Below are 21,396 nucleotides of genomic sequence, written 5' to 3' on the forward strand. Positions count from 1 at the left end.
TTTAAAACACAATAAAATTAAAATCAGTACGACTAATTAACTTATAATGGAAAGTTAGCATGTCTTCTTGTATTGGACCTAATTAACCAGCTGACTACATATGAAGGGAAGGAAAGTGCCAGGTGGTGCACCCCCTTAATTGGTTGGATTCTACTTCTATATAAACCAACCCTTTGCATGCAAACACTCACAACAACAACAAAAACCAGCTTTATCTACACCAATCTTTTTGTTAACAATTTTCATTGCTTTGTTGATCAGATGACGACAACCTTTACATTTATTGCAACCCTAGTTTCATTTCTTCTACCTCTGGTAGCTGCTTACGGATACAATGATTTGGAGATTACTTCATGGTGTGGTCAAACACCACACCCAGAATCATGCAACTACTTCTTAGCCAACAATCAATATTATTCAGGTCCGGTGATCAAACAAAAACCTGACTTCGTTAAGGCCTTATTAAAAGTGACCCTAGAGAGGGCGCAACACGCTGAGTCGAATACTCGTGGGCTTGGCCCAAAGTGTCGTAACAAGCTTGAAAAGGCTGCATGGGATGACTGCATTGAGCTTTATGAACACACAGTTGAAAGGCTCAACATGACTGTTGATCCTCACAAGCCGTGTAACCAATACGAGATGCAAACCTGGCTCAGCACGGCTCTCACAAATCTAGAGACGTGTAGAGCTGGGTTCCAAGAGCTTGGTGTTGATGGCTACATGTTGCCGCTAATGAACAATAACGTGTCTTCTTTGATTAGCAATACCTTGGCCATGAATAAAGAAGGAGGATCTCCACCGGATAATTACCAGAAAGGGGGGTTCCCAACTTGGGTGAAACCAGGAGATCGCAAGCTGTTACAATCTTCAAATCCTGCGTCTCAGGCAAATGTTGTGGTGGCTCAAGATGGTTCGGGTAATTACAAGACAATAGGAGAAGCTATCGCGGCTGCTGCAAAAAGGTCTGGTAGTGGTAGGTATGTGATATACGTGAAGGCAGGTACTTACAAGGAGAATATTGAAATCGGTACAAAGTTGAAGAACATAATGCTATTAGGAGATGGTATTGGAAAAACCATCATAACCGGTAGCAAAAGTGTTGGAGGAGGTGCTACCACTTTCAATTCAGCCACTCTAAGTAAGGAAGTTCAATTACTCACACAAAAATACCATTTTTTTTTATCAATTAACTAAATCTACCATAAGTTATGTGATTGAAGTCAGGTTGACCTTAAACATGCATTTTCTTCAAAAAAGTAACATTGTTAAAAGGGAAAAGAAATTACACAAACACAATTGTACATTATTTATATTACAACATTGGTTTATAATATTCTTTTTTTTTTTTATAAAATCAGTTGTCGTGGGAGACGGATTTATCGGTCGTGGCATCACCGTTAGAAACACCGCAGGGCCACAAAACCACCAGGCGGTGGCGCTTCGGAGTGGTTCCGATCTCTCAGTTTTCTACCAATGCAGCTTCGAAGGCTACCAAGACACACTTTATGTCCACTCCAACAGACAATTTTATAGAGAATGTGACATATACGGGACAGTTGATTTTATTTTTGACAATGCGGCTGTGGTCTTTCAAAATTGCAACATTTACGCCCGTAACCCGCCTAACAAGACAAACACTGTGACCGCACAAGGTCGGATTGATCTGTTGATGCAGATTTTGTGTCCGATGCTTGTCGAATAGATTAGTTATTATTTTACGCAGAATTTGTAATAGTTAGTGAAACGGTCTATCGAACGTGTATAGACCCGCTCGTTTGAAGTGGTCAAACGAGAGGGTTATTCGTTTGACCGTGTGTGGTTGCAAGACAAATTATGGTTGTTTAATGTTGGTGTCGAAGGATAAGGCATCGAAGGATTGTGTATCCTTCGATGAGCTCGAAAGATATCCATCGAAGGTTGAAGATGGACCTCGAAGGATATGGCATCCTTCGAGGTATGTGTGTATCTTTCGAAAGCTGGATGGTCGACAGATGATCTATCGACCAGTCAGTTTAATCCTTCGACCGTGCAACCTGTGTTTGGTATAAATACCAACACCTTGTCATTTGCAACACAAGAGTGAGAGCACAAGTGTGTGCAAGAGAGTGATAGGAGGTTTGAGACCTCACCGGGAGAAATCACCACTTGGTTTCTCCCCGGATGTATACTTCTTTGGTATTAGTTCGGTTTCCATGTAATCGGGCCGACTTGTAATGTTTACTACCGGATTAATGCAAAGTTGTTTGTTTATCATCTCTATCTTCTTCCATCTATGAACATTATCATGAAAATCACGGTTTGGATCTCGAAACACGGACCTACAATTGGTATCAGAGCCATGGTGCCCGATTTAGTAAAACTAACCGTTTACTAAGTCACATGTGCTCTAGATCTGTGATTTTTGTGGGTTTTTGTTCAAGATGTAAAAATGGTGAAAATGAGAAAAACTCAGATCTGGACCCGAATATTCAGATCTGTGATAAAACGAGTGTTGGGTTTTATGTTTTTCTCCTAAATCTTCAAGTTTCCTTCATCAAAAATCGTTTACGAAGTGTTTTCATAAATCTGCAGATTTGAACAGTTGCTGTGTTCTTGTTGTTCATATCATCTTCATATTTCGAAAGATTTCAAATGATCAGACAGAAATTCGAAGGATCATCTATCCTTTCGAAAGGTCATCTTGAGAATTTTGAAAGATCACTTTTGCCCCTCAAAAACTTTGAAAGATCATTTAAATTTTCGATAGATTATTTGATTGTTTCGAAGGGTCAACCAACAAATTTTTGAAGGGTCAAATTAAAAATTCGAAAGGTCATCAATTTAATCGAAGGGTCATCAAACAGTTTTCGAAGGGACAGATCTTCATACTTCGAAAGATCACTTTTGTCTTGTTTCGAAGGAGCCACTTTATGTCTTGCCACTACAAACGGTTTTATAATAAAAAATAAAAAAAAAAAAATTCACAAAAACAAAAGGCACCGCTCCCATTAAAAAAATTGTGGCTCAATCTCCTCCCAATGCACCGCCCACTTTCAGATAAAAGCCCATTTGAGTGGTTGATAGTTGCCGCCCATACTACCCAATCACAGCCCATGTGTTGATGGGTCATCCTTGTTTTTCGAAAGATACATCATTGTTATCCTTTGACAACTTCGAAGGATACATAAGAAAACTTTGAAGGATCAATTTCTCGACAGCTCAATCTTAACCTCCTCACAACTTTGAAAGATCAACTATTCTTTTTCGAAAGACAACAACTTCGAAAGATATAGATGGTTCGAAGGATCCAGTTGTGATGTTTCGAAGAGAGAGAGAAAGAACTGTTACTGTTGTTCTCTGACATGAAGAATAGCGGCTTGTGTTTCGGTTAATGGAGGTTGGCTTCAAGTTTTTGATCTGTGTATATAAGAAATTTAGAAGAGAATTTTGGTTATTCAAGAAGGTATCGAAGAGAGTGAAAGCTGATTAATAAAGAAGATGATGTTTGCAGCTTTAACAGATGGATGTCGACATGTTGTTGACTTTTGGGGGAAAATGGGTGTTGATGAGAGAAATGAACAGCTCCAAGTGGGTGACAGCTCAAAAGTTTTTTTTTGGGGTTATGGACACTGTGTATCGAAGAAAGAGATAAAAGTGGTTGATTAATGGTATGAATTAACTCAAATGGATGGTGTGCAATTTAAAAAAAATGAAAAATAAAAAAAAAAAAAAATTTCTTGGGCCCACTTGCTAAGATGACGTGGTGATGTTTGTAAGTATAAGAGTTTTGCATGGACATAATTAATTTATTGGCTCATTGGTATTGCATCTTCAATTTATGGGCCATGCCGATTTCTTATATTTATATTTAAGTATGGAGTCTTAGAAGTTAAATTGTGGGACTTGAGTTTTGATGTGGTTCTTGATTTTCTTTTTTGGATCACTAAATGGGTATTCGCGGAGTTGATTCAAATCGCGCTTCTAAATATCAAGGTCAAAATTCGTATGAATTTGGGAGCGTGCGGGGTGATGCAGCATGATGAAAACAAGAGATGATGAAAACTTGATGTTTGAAAAATTGTGGGGTAGTCACGGTTACCGATGCAATGGCAAAAATGGTAACGCGACTATTATGGGCCAAAAACAACACGATATGTTCGCTTCCGCGCATCAGTATTTATGATTGTTACCGGTTATTCGGAAATGTTCGAAAGGATTTTGTTTATTGTCATATTCTCGCATTTGAAGACGAACGTATGAACCTGGAACGTCTATACCGGTCCTAACGAGTTCACAAAGTCTTTGGTCTTTGGGGGGATACAAGTCAGATCCTACGGGGTACCAGGGGACGTTCTTATTCAACTAGATTATGCAAAGAAGAAAGTCATGTTCGTGAATTTTCGGAACCGAGAACATTCAATGAAGATTGATGACAGTTCCGCTCAGTGGAGGGAATTGGTGAACATTTGACGACAGTTTCTGTAGGTCCCTCTCGGAGGATCGAGAACAAACCTATACCTTGTTATACCAACCCACTAGCGAGTGCGGAATCCAAGCTAGTAGGCAAACCGGGATGAGACAAGTATAAACACAATCACACAAAGATTCACCGATTAACACTAGTCGTATTAATGCAAATGAAGGTTTCGGTTACAAGCACAATGTTTACAAATCTAACATGTAAACTCTCAAGTGTGTGTGTGTGAGTTCCGACAGAATGCTCTCAAAGAAACTCTCTATCTCTCGGTGCAAAATGGCAGAACTCTATCACACTCAACACATGCATGGGTATATATACCCAGCTCAGCAGGTCTGCTCGAAGGATTCGACAGATGGTCCGAAGGATCATCTGTCGACCACATGTTACACGAAAGATCAGCATGGACCTCGAAGAATCATCCTTCGAGGTCTAATGGTCGAACCATGGTCGAACCATATCTTTCGATCACCTCGAAGGATCAGGTGTATCCTTCGAGGCTATCCTTCGATCAGAACATCTTTCAACTGTTGTCCAAGTCAAACCGGAGGATGGTTGACTTGGTCAACTTACAACTCAAATCAGGACATCGTTACATACAGACCGAATACAGACAAAGTACAGACACAAGTGCACCAACAAACTCCCCCTTGGCTGTAGCTTTGTCTTTGTCTTCCAATAAATGTAGACTCGTCTTGGACTTCGACGGTCTTTGGTCTTCGAGTTTCCAAAACTCTGACGTCCTTACAAATCTTCAATGTCGGAGGATCTTCAAAGTCTTCACGTCTTGAAAGTAGAAAGTGTATCAACAAACTACCCGTATCATGTAGGAAGTGTGTTGACAAACTCCCCCTTAACATAAGCTCCCCCTTGAGTTATGCTCGTGAAAAGACTTTATCTTTATGAAGTGAGATCCTTGTGGTGTTGATGATGGCCAGCGGCAACTCGATCATCTTCATCACTTGAGTGCCTTCTTGTCGTGTCTTCATTCCAAAGCTTGTCATCGACCATGTTCTCCTAGCCTTTAGAATCTGCACATGCAAGAAATCTAAACGCATAATGAGAACAACTGCTTGGAATATAGTATAAACAAATGACACACGAATGACCATGTCACAATCAAACACCGTCCGACAGTTTGAAAGTTTAAATTTGTCAATTTTAGTTTTAACTTTCAAACATGCAAATTTTTGACCGTTTATGAAGATTTAGTCAATTCGGTTTTCGTTCAGGTTTCAGGCAACGAAGACTTGAGCTCCAACATCGTACGATCGAAAATAAAACAGAAATAAAATCTTTTTGGCTTTTATAAAGCTTATATTAAAACACACCTAAAATCTTTTTGGTATTTTTGAGATTAAAAGACAACAAGTTAAAATCCTTTGAGTGTTATCAAACGACATCACCGCTAATGTCGTGCTGATATGCACCAAACGACGAAACTGTTTAAAAGAAATAATAAAAGTTAAGCAGTAAATAAATATATACAGACATTCTTTTTGCGAGTTTCGAGGGTAAGAGAATCATATCAGTGTACGGTCATGCCAAAACACTCTTGTTGTTCAGTTAGTTAACATTAAGATAAGCATCCTATAACAATCATCGGTATTGTTGTCCACTTAAGCTCAGCTTATCAGATGTAATCATGTTTAGAGGATACGTTAATGTATGATTTATACTTACTGACCGGTGTTCATCCACATCACGACACATTCCCGTATCAAGGTATGCACGAGAGTTCATCTTACCGGTGAGTAAACTGATTATCATCTGTTTGACCGTATAAATTGTGAGATACTCACTTATTTTGTTTTGAAAACAAGCCCTTTGTGATATAATCACTTATTGATGAGGAACTTGATTTTCGTATGCATGAGGGCACGGGTGCAAGTCCGTGAACAGGTCAGTACTTCCGTACAGCAGAGAGACGAACTTGACACCCGGAAAAATGTGATATTTTATCACTTATTTGTTTTGGACATGTGATTGTTTATCACTTATTGAGGTCGAATGCAGTATGCAATATGTACACGTATGTATAGTATCATGGAAGATCTAGACTTGCGTCCCCGTTATTTTTCGGTAAAAGATACAACCATGATACCCAGATGATAAGCAGCATAAAGACCGAATATCTCAGAACCTCGGCAATCTATCAAACGAAATTTCGGTACTAAGACCATATGCCAATGAGTGGTTCCCACCTGGTCTTCAGTCGATTAAGATTTATATCACCCTGCACACTTTAAAATGATTGTGAGCCTACCGATACATCTTATATAGAGCTGCTTATCGTTTTTCATTTAAGGTTTAAAGAGGTTTGGATAGACCACTGATGTACTATCATTTTCTCTTTTGCTCACCAGGAAACTCATTTTTGTTTTTCTATTGTTTTTGTGTTTTTTGAAATTTTTCGATGTTTTTGGATTTTCAGATTTTTGAATTTACTCCCCCTAAAATCAATAAACCAAGATAAATTTAAAACACAAAGGTATTTACAAAAATGATCTTCCGATGTTGGTTTTACTCTTGCTTGACCTTAATGCCGTTTACCAATAATAAAAAGTCAAATCTTGATTTGTCAAAAGCTTTGGTAAATAAGTCGGCACGTTGGTCATCGGTGTGGACCTTAACAACATCGATTAGCCTTTTCTCAAAGCAATCACGTATGAAGTGATATTTGATTTCGATGTGTTTGGTCTTTGAATGCTGCACAGGATTTCTAGTGATATCTAAAGCAGCAGAATTATCAACGTAAATAGGAGTAGTTAGGAATTCAAAACCGTAGTCCCGCATCTGTTGTTGGATCCAAAGAACTTGGGAGCAACAACTTGAGGCAGCAATGTATTCAGCTTCGCATGTTGATGTAGCTACACACGTCTGCTTCTTGCACTGCCATGTGACTAGGCGATTTCCTAAGAACTGACATCCAGCCGTTGTGGATTTGCCGTCGATTTTGCATCCGCCAAAATCAGAATCACTGAAAGCTACCAATTCAAAGTTATTATCCCTAGGGTACCACAGACCGGTGTCAGGGTACGCCTTCAAATAACGAAAAATCCTTTTAACAGCAGCAAGATGTGAGGCCTTCGGGTTAACTTGATATCTAGCAAGCAGGCACGTCGGGTACATTATGTCTGGCCTTGATGCTGTGAGGTACATGAGAGATCCGATCATGGCGCGATAGATAGAAGGGCTAACAGCTTCTCCCTTCAAGTCTGGAGTAATTCCGTGATTAGTTGGCAATGGGGTACCAATGTGCGTTGCATCAGACATCTGGAACCGGCTCAAGATGTCACCAACATATTTAGTCTGATGGATGAATATCCCAGACTCCGTTTGTTGTACTTGTAGGCCCAAGAAGAAGGTCATTTCCCCCATAGCACTCATCTCGAATTTATCCTGCATAATGCGCTCGAATTCCCTACACAAGACATCATTAGTAGAACCAAAAATAATGTCATCAACGTATACCTGTACCAGAAGAAGATCTCCATCTTGTTCTTTGATGAAAAGAGTACAGTCGATAAGACCTCTGCGAAAACCGTTCTCCAGCAGGTAGTGTGATAAGGTTGCATACCAAGCTCGTGGTGCTTGATGAAGACCATAAAGAGCTTTGTTTAGCAACCAAACCCGATCGGGATGGATAGGATCTTCAAAACCTGGAGGCTGTTCGACGTACACCTCTTCTTCAACCACACCATGTAAAAATGCACTTTTCACGTCCATCTGATAGACCTTGAATCCTTTGAAGGACGCATAGGCTAGAAAGATTCGAATTGCTTCGAGACGTGCCACTGGTGCATAGACTTCGTTGTAGTCGATCCCTTCAATCTGACGAAAACCCTGAACGACTAAACGAGCTTTGTTTCGGATAACAACTCCGCGGTCATCCTTTTTGCATTTGAAAACCCAACGGGTACCAATCTTCTTGTATCCAGCAGGTTTCTCTACTAATTTCCAGACACCCAGCTTCTGGAATTGTTGCAGTTCTTCCTGCATTGCTTCAACCCAAGCACTATCTTTCAAGGCTTCTTTCCATGTTCTTGGTTCTTCTTGTGAGACATAACACGCGAAGGACCAGTCATTTTGTTGCCCGGATTCTCGAATAGCTGCGTACAAGCCTGCATTGTTGTTGTTTCGCAACATGTTTCTTGTTTGTACGCCACTTTGCACATTTCCAATGATGTTTTGTTGAGGATGGGTATTATGAATCCTTGTTTCTGGATTATCTGGAACTGGAACATTTATACCCAGGTTGTTAAGATTAAGATCAACAACCAATTCAAGACCCGGAATTGACGAAGAGGATGATGCAGTAGTCTCAGCTGTTCTATGTGTATCCACTGGAGGAGTACCCTCTGAAGTACCATGAACTGCTGTTGTAGGAGCTTCCTGATCTGCATCTAGAAATTCATCATCCTCTGAAGATTCGTTCAATTCGTTTGCATCATGAAAGTCCTCATTGTTGAGAGTATTGTTGTTCACCGAAGAAGATGGTTCTTGATTAACAAGAATTGGACGAACCACCGGTGAAACTGTTGCATTGTCACTCTCGAAAAACATCCTAGCCGCAGCATTTTCTTCAACGGCTTCAACATTGATCGAATTGAAGAAGTCATCGTACTCAAACATCCAAGGTTGACCCGGATTTTTGACTGGCAAAGTGTGCCTTTGTACTCTGACCTCAGACCATTCTTCGACCCTTTTAGTCTCTAGATTCCAGACTCGTAAGTTAGGGGTGGCATACCCAAGAAAGTATCCATCAATTGCTCTTGCCCCAAACTTTCCATTAGGATCGATGATTGTGCATGGAGCTCCAAACGGTTCTAGATAAGACAAATCTGGTTTCCGTTTTTGAAGAAGCTCAAAGCAGGTCTTGTTGTGTCTTTTGACTGTAAGGACTCTGTTCAATGTGTAACATGCAGAGGCCACAGCTTCAGTCCAGAATGGAATGGGCAACTGTGACTCTACCAACATTGTCCTAGCAGTCTCGATCAATGTGCGGTTTTTACGTTCAGCGACACCATTCTGTTGAGGAGTATAAGCTGCACTAAACTCATGAAGAATACCTTTTGAAGTGCAGAACTCCGTCATGGAATGATTTTTAAATTCAGTACCATTGTCGCTACGTATCCGCCTAACCTTCAACTTATACAAATTCTCAATCTGAATGATCAAGTTTTTGATGATGCCAAAGGTTTCACTCTTGTGTGCCATGAACGCAACCCAAGAAAATCTTGAATAATCATCAGTAACCACGAGGCAGTATTGATCACCCCGAATACTCTTGTGCTTGACAGGACCGAACAAATCCATGTGCAAACGTTCAAGAGGAACTGCCACTGTGTTGATCTTCTTTGTAGGGTGCTTCTTCTTTGTTTGCTTTCCTTTCTGGCACGAAACACAGATGTCTTGAAGATGGAAATTTTTGAGAGGTACACCATTCACCAATTCATTTGAAACCAAATGATTCATTTTGCGTAAGTGAATGTGACCCATTCGTCTGTGCCAAGAGATAGTGTCTTTTTCTGTGGCTTTGGAAACGAAACAAGTTGCTTGTGCAGACGTAGTAATAGCTTGGCTCATGTCAAGGACGTACAAATCATTTATCCTTGGAGCCGACAAGAGAATCCATTCTTTTGGGATTTTGAAGCCGGGTTTCAGCACATAACATCCATTAGCATCAAAGTGTACTGAAAATTTCTTGTCACAAATTTGAGAAACACTAAGAAGATTGTGATCAAGTTGTTGCACAAAATTGATCTTGTCAAAGCTGACAATCCCGTTAGATATCATTCCTTCACCCGTAATGTATCCACCTTTATCTCCAGCAAAAGCAACATAACCTCCTCTAATAGATTTAACGTCATAGAGAAGCTTCATGTCGCCCGTCATGTGCCTGGATGCCCCACTATCAACAATCCAATGACTACTGATAGTTCCTCCTGAAGCACCCTGCACATGAACTCAAATGAATTAGTTGGAGATGGGGACCCAAGCCATTGTGGTCTTGGGTCTTCCATTTTCATCAATGACAATAACTTCTTGTCTTTGATGGTTGGTGAATTGTGATGGTCCCCCTGATTCAGTAACCGTTTTTGGTTTCCAAGTCTGTTTTGTTTTACCAGAATCTTTCTTTAAAATTTTAACTTCTTGATTGTTTGAAATTGTAGAAGTTTCTGGTTTTACAGCAACAGATTGTTTTTGAACCACATCAGTTTTAATTGCTTTTTCAATTTTCTTGACCTGTTGCCTTTTCTGTTTCTTTTCCCTTTCTTTTACAAGTCGGGGATCTTGTTTTGTGGAAACTGTTGGCTTACGGTCAGTTTTGCCACGGGGATCATCAACCTTTCCTTTCTGCTTATGAAGATATGGGCAGTTTCTAATAATGTGCCCAATGGTTCCACACTCAAAACATGATCTTCGTTCTACAAACCCCGAAGAATCATGTGATCGTCTAGCCGATGATGTTGAACTTTGTGAACCCGAGGTACTAGGTTTTGAACTACTTGGTTCATTTCTTTTCTCGACAATAGCTTTCTTGACAAAATCTAAGTTAGATTGATTTTCAAACTTTTCAATTTTGTCCGTTCCCGTCGATTTCACAAAGTTAACCTTTTTCTTCTTCTTTTGGTTCGGCTTCTTGTTAGCTTGAGCCGGTGTTTTACCTTTGGGTTTGGTGTGATTCTGCTGTGTTGGCACTGTTGGTAATTTCTTGTTACCAAATTGTTTTCGAATTTCAGCCTTTGGAATAGGAGGACACTGTGTAACTGTAACTTTAGGTCCTGCCTTTCCCAAGAACTTACTCGTCGAATTCTCAAAGACTTTGCAGATTAAGGATTGATTAACATTCTTAATGGGAAAATCTTTGTCTGAGTAAATTTTATCGTCACCAACTAGAGTGTACAGCAAATTCACACTCTCCGACTCCTTCTCAGACGAGGACTCAGTTGCAACAGTCTTAGCGGGTTGAACAGGGGGATCACATAGAATGTGATTCTCAAGAGGTATGTCCTCATTTTTGGCTACCGCATCAGACTTTGCTGGGATAGTATCATCAGATTCATCATCAGACGAATCAGCATCCTCAATCACAACTGGAGGATCTTGATTCTGTTCAGCACTCACAAATGTATCTGCTGACACATCTGAATCTGAGGATACTTCCTTTTGGTATCCGAGTCCTGCAGCAAACTCCTTAACATCCAGAGGCACAGTAGGTTCAAAGAATACTCTGTCCTCTTCATCAGGCATGGCATCATAATTGTGTCTCACTGGTGGTGGACACTTCTTGTAGCCTATGCATGTGACATCTCTCTTTTCCTTCTGAACGTCAATGATGTGATCTAACACATAGCTAGAGCTCAAATAACTGTCTAGCTTGAGTCGGATCGCATCACTTTCGGTTTTCACACAAGCCATCTCTTTTTGCATACTCTCAAGGCGAGATATATACAAATTAATATCAGTTTGTTTTCTTGAAACCATTTTAGTCAGTTCTGTTTTATCCTTCTTTAATGTTTCAATTACTGACTTAAATTCTTTCTCATGGTTTTCATAAAACATGTTAGCTTCTGTGCATTTTGAGAGATCCACAGTCAATTTCTGATTGTGGAGAAAGGTCACATCATATTTCTCTTGCAAAGCGTCATGCTTACTTCGCAAGTCACTCAAATTCTCATTCACAGTAGTATGTTTGTCTTGCAAGTCAAACAAACTAGCTTGTAAAGCATCATGTTTGCCTTGCAACTCAGACATACTTTTCTCAAGATCAGCACATCTAGCATGCAACCTAGCACATTCATCACAATTAACAGCAGTGGGTTCATCGACACATACCTGACTTGATGAACCGTCGACATTAGCCATAAAGGCTGAATGGAGAGAAGACGAAGAGTAAGCAGCTTGATCCACCAGAATAGATCTTCTTTGAGTTTCTGCTACAGCTTCCCCCAAGAGTTCATCAATGTCAATATCATCCGAAACATTAGATGTCTCACCCACATGATCATCATCAGAGTTGGATGATTCTTCATCAACACTCCTGCTGTATCCAGAGGAGTCTTCATCTTCAGACGATTCATCACCACTGGCAGAAGATTCTCCACCACTGGTGTGAACTAGCTCCTTCACAATCTGAGCAAAACATGCTGTTCCATCAGGAGCATCACCACCCAACTGGATTGACCAGTCACAACCTTCATCCACCTGAACTGCAAGTGCTCGGTTGGTTTGGTTGTTGACAGGCACCAATGTACGATCATTGTTTCTGTTCTGCTGGTTGCCTTGGTTCCTGAAGGGGTTTTGATTCCCGTGCTGGGCTGGCTTTGTACATTCCCGTTTAAAGTGGCCCCGTTCACCACAGTTGAAGCACTTAACAGCTTGCTTATCGAACCCATACTTGGTGTCTCGCTTACTTTCCAAGCTGGTTCTGCCAGTACTTTCCATCCAATCCTTTGCTCTTCTCACAGCACTCGCAAAGGCCCACTTGATGTCCATCAAGTCCATCTCTTCCTTATCAATCTGCCTGTAATCTTCTTGTGTCAGATTAATGTTGCCAATCTGACCTTCTATTAACCCACAGTACGCGCTCACTACAGTGTTAAGCAGCTCCATGTGTTCCTTAGCTACTTCTACACTGATTTTAGAGAAGCTTGACGTGTCGAGCTGTACTGTATTTGGCTTTGATTGTTGACCTGCAGCAGATGATGTTCCTCCATAACACGCATATTGAGGTTGTTGAGCAGGAGGAGGAGGAGGTGGTTGTATTGGATTTCCATACAAATCTGTGGTTGGAGGCGGCTTTACAGGAACTTGCACTGGATTGCCATACATATCCGTGCTTGTGACAAACGCCGTTTGAAGTGGAGCATGTGAACCGGCTTTTGCAGATGAAGAAGTGGAGGTGCCATAATACATCTCTGGATTCTGTGGCACTGCAACTCTCTTTGCCTTCAACGTTTCTTCCTGATCCTTGTTCTCCAGAAGCTGCACGAAATCGTTGATATTTGTAGTTCTCAACGTTCCGTTGTACTTCAAGATTTCTAGGAAGTTATTCCATTGAGGAGGCAATGCATCGGCAAACTTCTTTACCACCTCTGTTGGAGTCGTTGTGACTTCAAAGTTTGTCAGCTCAGTAAGCAGGTGATAGAAACGGCTTGTCATATCTCCCAAGGACTCCTTATCCATACATGTGAAGCCATCGAATTCTTTCTTCAATAGATCTCGTCGTAGTTGACGTGTGGCTTCATTACCTACTCCTCTTGTCTTCAATGCATCCCACAGCTTCTTCGTAGTCTTGAAACTGACGAACTGATGATAAATATCCTTGCTCAGTGCTTGAGTGAGAATAGCGTATGCTTTCTTTTCTAAGTCATACGTCTTCTTTTGATCATCAGGAAGATCGGCAAATGTAGCTGTCGAAGAAGCAGCAACCTCGATAGTTTGATCGAATTCCGTAATGAACCGCAACCACAACTCTGTATTTTGACCAAGAATGTATGTATGAAAACGATCAACCCATCCTGGATATTCATGAAGATGCATCAACTTTGGAGGCCTGTTCAAACTTCCGGTTTCACTTTCGCTTAGTAGAAGACTTTGAATACTCGGAGTTTGATTTGAAACAAACGCCCATTGACCAGCTGGAGTGGCATTTGTTTGTGAGGATGTAGATACCGGAGATTCGGCCCATGATGGAGATTGACTGGTATTCATGTATTTTCCACTGTCTGGAGCCGGACTTCCCCACCAACTCGGATTCATGATAGATAAGCAAAATAAATGCTAAGTAAGAATGATCCGAAAGATACACAACCGAAAGATCCTGGTCGAAAGATCTGAAATCACAGAAAGTTGTTAACAATAAACAGATCACAGTCGAAAGATCGATTTATTGTTCGAAGGATCAACAGTATTCGAAAGATTACTGTTGACTCTCGAACAATGATTTCGAAAGATTCAAGAGCTCGAAGGATTCCCTTTTGAAAGATCCTTATCTTTCGAGTTAACTCTTTATCTTTCGAATAACAGATCTCGAAAGATTCACCAATACGAAGGATCCTAATCTTTCGGACACTAATCTTTCGAAAAGATTCCTTTCTCGAAGGATATGTTTCAGACTTCGAAGGATGGGTCGAAGGATATTAATCTTTCGAGCCCTCCTTGGTCGAAAGATATCGAAGGATGATCTTTCGATGTCGAAAGATATCTTTCGAGAGCTCTGACACAATCTGATCTGATGTGAAAGGTTGGTGAAAAGGTGACAGGTTGGTAAGGTCAACTATCGGCAAAAGGTATGGTCAGACGTACTTTCCCACCAACTTTAAAAAGATTGCCTAAAAAGGAAAACCTTATCTTCACACTAGTCACCGGAAACCTTGATCGGAACTTGACCGGAAATACCAAGTTACTTAAAAACAATTTTTCAAGTTACCCAACCCAACCTTGAACACTCCCGAAGGTTTAGAAACCGTTTTTCAGTTTAAAACAAGCAAGAAAACCACCAAAAACGGGTGCTAAACCAAGTGTTCAAACACACCAAACACTTGAACAAACCCGGTTTTAAACAAGGTAAAGAGCGAGGCTCTGATACCACTTGTAGGTCCCTCTCGGAGGATCGAGAACAAACCTATACCTTGTTATACCAACCCACTAGCGAGTGCGGAATCCAAGCTAGTAGGCAAACCGGGATGAGACAAGTATAAACACAATCACACAAAGATTCACCGATTAACACTAGTCGTATTAATGCAAATGAAGGTTTCGGTTACAAGCACAATGTTTACAAATCTAACATGTAAACTCTCAAGTGTGTGTGTGTGAGTTCCGACAGAATGCTCTCAAAGAAACTCTCTATCTCTCGGTGCAAAATGGCAGAACTCTATCACACTCAACACATGCATGGGTATATATACCCAGCTCAGCAGGTCTGCTCGAAGGATTCGACAGATGGTCCGAAGGATCATCTGTCGACCACATGTTACACGAAAGATCAGCATGGACCTCGAAGAATCATCCTTCGAGGTCTAATGGTCGAACCATGGTCGAACCATATCTTTCGATCACCTCGAAGGATCAGGTGTATCCTTCGAGGCTATCCTTCGATCAGAACATCTTTCAACTGTTGTCCAAGTCAAACCGGAGGATGGTTGACTTGGTCAACTTACAACTCAAATCAGGACATCGTTACATACAGACCGAATACAGACAAAGTACAGACACAAGTGCACCAACAGTTTCTTTGAAGTGGAAAGAATCTGTTAAGGTTTAGAGATCTTACCAAAGAAATGGGGGGATAAAAATTTTCATTTGTTGAATTTCTTCGGTAAAATTCTAAATGCAATCACAGGTGGTAGAGTTTGTGATTTTCTGGTGAGACAAGGGGGTTCTGCGTGGAATGTTTTGCACAGAAAAGTGCATTACTTGGTCGATTCCACAAAGACGGTTTACAGAAGATAGTTTACCAGAAATCTCTATCAATGTAGTATGCTTGAAGATCAAGACTTGATGCAGTTGTTAAAGAATGGAACCCTTATCAAATGCCGGTTGGAGTATTGGAAGATCAGCGGAAGATCGGTCAATTGAGTCCTTTGAGGAAATTGCACAACACTCAACACGGATGCGCGTACTCTGAGGGGGAAATATTATACAATGAGCATCAAGATACTACTTACCTGGATCATCGGTCAAGGGGGAATTTGTCAACACAGAGAAGATGAATACTTGACTGAAGATTGATTGCAGTTGCATTTTCAGCATTCGACAGCAACGGACAAGGGGGAATTTGTTGATGCAGATTTTGTGTCCGATGCTTGTCGAATAGATTAGTTATTATTTTACGCTGAATTTGTAATAGTTAGTGAAACGGTCTATCGAACGTGTATAGACCCGCTCGTTTGAAGTGGTCAAACGAGAGGGTTATTCGTTTGACCGTGTGTGGTTGCAAGACAAATTATGGTTGTTTAATGTTGGTGTCGAAGGATAAGGCATCGAAGGATTGTGTATCCTTCGATGAGCTCGAAAGATATCCATCGAAGGTTGAAGATGGACCTCGAAGGATATGGCATCCTTCGAGGTATGTGTGTATCTTTCGAAAGCTGGATGGTCGACAGATGATCTATCGACCAGTCAGTTTAATCCTTCGACCGTGCAACCTGTGTTTGGTATAAATACCAACACCTTGTCATTTGCAACACAAGAGTGAGAGCACAAGTGTGTGCAAGAGAGTGATAGGAGGTTTGAGACCTCACCGGGAGAAATCACCACTTGGTTTCTCCCCGGATGTATACTTCTTTGGTATTAGTTCGGTTTCCATGTAATCGGGCCGACTTGTAATGTTTACTACCGGATTAATGCAAAGTTGTTTGTTTATCATCTCTATCTTCTTCCATCTATGAACATTATCATGAAAATCACGGTTTGGATCTCGAAACACGGACCTACATGATCCAAATCAAAACACAGGAATATCAATCCATAATTGTCGTGTCATGGCCGCCTCAGACCTAAAAGGGGCCACGGGGTCCGTTAAGACGTATCTTGGCAGGCCATGGAAGCAATATTCAAGGACCGTGTATATGAAAACATTCCTTGATGGTCTTGTGGATCCTGCGGGCTGGATGCCATGGAGTGGAAACTTCGCGTTGGACACGTTGTACTATGGAGAGTACATGAACACGGGCCCGGGTTCATCAACCACAAAACGAGTTAACTGGAAGGGCTACCGTGTGATCACTAGTGCCACTGAGGCTGCAAAGTTCACAGTTGGAAACTTTATTGCCGGTGGTTCATGGTTGCCTGCGACCAACGTACCCTTCACTTCTGGACTTTAATCCACTCGTTAGATATATTACCTATATAGGTGACATATATTGAATTGGTTATTAGTTGCATGTTTGAAGCTCAAGAATAAGTGATCGGTTATTCAAAAAATCCGACATCATTATATAGCAAAGATTGTATTATTTTTTATTTTTATTGTAAAAGAATTAGTGTCATTCTTTATGGGTTTATTAAGGGTGAAATCATTTGTAAATAGGTGTGTAATAGTGTATAATATAAAGTGATTCGATTGCAATTTAGTTTAACACCAGTTTAATTCAACCAAATCATTTTTTATGCTTTACTTTTCACAATGAAATGAAACATGTAATACTAATTGTATGTTTCTTGTGGATACAACACTTTACTTACTCTGACTATTTAGTTTAGTTGTATGATTTTAATGGATGTTCTTGTTAAATTTATGCTGCATGAAAGACTATTTTCCTTTTACATGACTAGTTTATATGACTATTTTTCGAAGTGTAAATCCATTAACTGAGACCTTCTGGTTTAGGGCGTTTCAAGACGTGTCCAAACCAACCAAATAAAAGATGGTAAATACGATATGCCGGCTAAGAAGGCTAGAACTAAGCTAGCAAAAAAAAAAAAAAAACACGAAAAGTACAATGTGACCCAAAAGAGAGAACCAGTAAAATTATACACATGTAAAACCTAGGATAAATTTAGCCAACAGATGAAAACCCGGGGACAAATCAATCGATGAAAGAAAGAGCGGGTCTAAATCCTGGCCATCGGCTAAATTTATCCCACACTATACACAAGTCACAATCATATAGACTATAATGCGGGCCCTTTGTAATTCACCATGAGTTTGTGTGTTAATCAAGCCCTAGCCATTTTAGTCTATTGATCTTATTTGTCATCATCAGGCACTTTTGGATATGTCTATTTTTGCAAAGGTTGAAAATCAATGTTTATTTTATTAATTTCACCGGTCAACATCTCTATTTTGGTGACTTTTCATTTTATTTTTTAGTAATTTGTTTTCTCTTGATACCAAGACGGTGTAGTGTTTTTGATATGATATTGAATCAAACTTTCTAACACGTACCAAGCATAAATATATTTTTGTTATTTAAACTAATTGATGAATTAAGTATATTGATGTGTATAATATATAGTGTTTGACAAGACAAACTAATTTGATTGCTTCATTGTAGTGTTATCTGATATTTGATTAATTCAATTAGAGAACATGGTGTATTAATCTGTTTACACCCCAGGTGATTAACCTGTTCATGTGTCGGTGTATCAACCTATTTACCACATTATCATGTAATTTTATACTCATGTCAAAATGACGTTTTACATGATATATTCAACAACATTCGATCACATACACCACTGTGATCCCAAGTTCTCCTATGTGACCTTGACTAATTATCAAACTAAATAAACTCATATGTACTAGGTAATTTACATATACTTTCATACGGGCATGTAACTCTCACCTGTACACGTAAACATTTTGTTCACATGCCTGAATAGGTACGAAAACTCAACCTGAACTATGCTAGCATGGCACTACTTGCTAATTAGGTAGCCAAACCAAAAATCACTGTACAAGCCTCGTCTAATCCTATGTGGAAAGACGCTATGAAATGAGTTGGTACATCATGAAACCTAGAGTTAGTTTCGAAATCGTTCATGAATAAGCCTTGTCTAGTAGATGGACGTTAGTATTGCAATTTTTGTAATGACATTTGGATCTGGGTGGGTTATATGGATCAACCTACAGGTTTTAACTAAAAACTTTCCTAATTAGGTTTGTTAGTTAAAGAAGGCAATCTATAGGTTGAAACAGACACCTAGAGCTTGGTTTGGGACGATCTATGAATTTCCGAAGCATAACGGTTTTACACCAGCTGAGGAAGACAAAATCGCCATTGTTCATGTGTATGTGGACGATCTGATTATCATGGGTAATTTGGTGAATGTGGTGAATCAACTCAAAACTAATTTGTGTACTCGTTTTATTTTTCACGAAGGACTTAGGTAGATTGAAACACTTCATTGGTTTAGAACTTGAGTATGAGACAGATGGGGTTGTACATACTCAAAGCCGGTGTGTTGTTGATGAAGTTTGGAATGGAAGCTTGTAAGCCGATGAAGGGTAAGAGCTAAAAGATGTTACTATGTATTGACGTATTCTCATTTTTCTAACTATGAAGCGACCATATTACGTATGTTGTTGGGATTTTAGCATGTCTGTTCAAGCTCAAAGTAATCCGACAGTTAGTGTTACATTTTGTGAAAACTAACCCTAGTTATGGAGTTAAGTATAAGGGGGAGCCTAAGTTGGAGTTAACTAGATTATCTGGTGTGACTATGCCAGAGTTCTGGATACGAGACGTTGCACTATAGGGTATATATTCTTGATTAGTTCAAAGTGTTATTACTTGGTGTAAACCTACGATGTCACTCTCGACTACCGAGGTTGAATATTGAGTAGTGACTACAAGAATGTGTGTGGCTTGTTTGATTGTTAAAGGTGTTGAACCTAGTTGCAAACGAAAAGGTGGTTATGTTTGGTGACAATTTGACTTCCATATTATTGGCCAAGAATACTAGAAAAAAAGCATATATAGGTTGCACTTTCACTTTATACGTGAGAAGGGATTGAATGGTGAAATTGATATCAAGTATATTAATACTTTGGATTAAGCGACTGGTGTATTCACAAAGAGTTTGCCTAAAGAAAATTTAATGAAGTTATGTCCTCTTTTAGAATGAAGGAAGAAAATATAGATTGAGAGTATCGAAAGAGAATGATGAACGTGACAATGTTTATGAGGGTGGTATGGTTTGATCTCGTGGGGTGGCTTGATGGAGATCAGGAAATAACAATTAATTTAAGTTAGTATTATTTTATTTTGTTTATCAGAATTTAGTTTTATATTTATCTAATTAACTTGTTTCCTTAGCTATTGAATAGGTATCACAATTTGAGTAGAGTCTATTTTTATAAGGGTGTCTATATAAATCCACATTAGGTTTCAGTTTACTTTGATTTCGTCTGTCGATTTGACTAATAAAACGAGCCGCCGGGACAATCTTTATTGTGTTCGTGAGATCGAGTTAGTTATTTTCCTCCGACTTCACTTCGTTTTGTTTAACAGATTCGAACCGATATTATCCGCTATGACGAACCGAACCAAACAGATACCGATAGAATACGCCGCAACACGCGAGGATTCTCACCAGTTATTACACAAAAAAAAGAAATATAATTTGTTAAGTTATTAATTGAATAAAAAAGAAAAAGCAAGCTGATCGACAATGCCAGCAAATCAAGACTTGCTAAGAATTCACTCCATCAAATGATATGCATAAAGACTTCCTGGTTGTGTATTACTTTTTAAATTTTATTTAATATATAGCTATTAATTTGTTTTCTTTTCAAACACTATGTGTGTGTTATATAAAGCTTTTGAGGATAATATCAGGTTTTTGAACCTTTCAAACTGGTTTCAGGTACATATATTCTAAACTAACGAGCTAGCCAATCTTTGACTTCAACAAATATTTACAAATTATGCATACGTATTTATAGTAAAGATTCTATAATTATCCAAGATTAAAGAGCTGTTGTTTTTCTGTGATCTGCAAATTCAGGGGACATGAAGACATAACGTCACTTTCAATTCGAAAGCGGCTTAATTCTAATTAGAGACTGAAAGACAAAAAGTGATTTATTTGATAAATCCACTAGAACATATATAATAATATTCAAAAGTAGTTGTAGGTTATTCAAAAACCAACCTCCTTCCTCCAAAAACTTTTGGCATCATTTTGATGACTTACCAAATTACGTGTGCTCCCCTTCAATTGTAGCTAGCACACCACATGCAAAATATGTTCTATTCATACAAATTTAAAACACAATAAAATTAAAATCAGTACGACTAATTAACTTATAATGGAAAGTTAGCATGTCTTCTTGTATTGGACCTAATTAACCAGCTGACTACATATGAAGGAAAGTGCCAGGTGGTGCACCCCCTTAATTGGTTGGATTCTACTTCTATATAAACCAACCCTTTGCATGCAAACACTCACAACAACAAAATAACCAGCTTTATCTACACCAA

At 39.4% G+C, this 21,396-nt stretch overlaps 2 protein-coding genes across 2 annotated transcripts; both read left to right on the top strand.

The window, feature by feature from the left end:
• The first annotated feature begins 261 nt into the window (after nucleotides 1-261).
• On the top strand, nucleotides 262-1,048 carry LOC118490575 (probable pectinesterase/pectinesterase inhibitor 17). Its single transcript, XM_035988288.1, has 2 exons — nucleotides 262-977; nucleotides 1,042-1,048. The coding sequence occupies exons 1-2, from the start codon at nucleotides 262-264 to the stop codon at nucleotides 1,046-1,048; spliced, it is 723 nt and encodes a 240-aa protein (XP_035844181.1).
• Nucleotides 993-17,390, top strand: LOC110931112 (pectinesterase 2-like). The gene is made up of 3 exons (XM_022174519.2): nucleotides 993-1,138; nucleotides 1,359-1,657; nucleotides 16,900-17,390. The coding sequence occupies exons 1-3, from the start codon at nucleotides 1,048-1,050 to the stop codon at nucleotides 17,290-17,292; spliced, it is 783 nt and encodes a 260-aa protein (XP_022030211.2). The 5' UTR covers nucleotides 993-1,047; the 3' UTR covers nucleotides 17,293-17,390.
• The last annotated feature ends 4,006 nt before the right edge of the window (nucleotides 17,391-21,396 follow it).

The sequence above is a fragment of the Helianthus annuus genome, chromosome 3 (genome assembly GCF_002127325.2).
Source record: "Helianthus annuus cultivar XRQ/B chromosome 3, HanXRQr2.0-SUNRISE, whole genome shotgun sequence".
NCBI classification, from domain to species: Eukaryota; Viridiplantae; Streptophyta; class Magnoliopsida; order Asterales; family Asteraceae; genus Helianthus; species Helianthus annuus.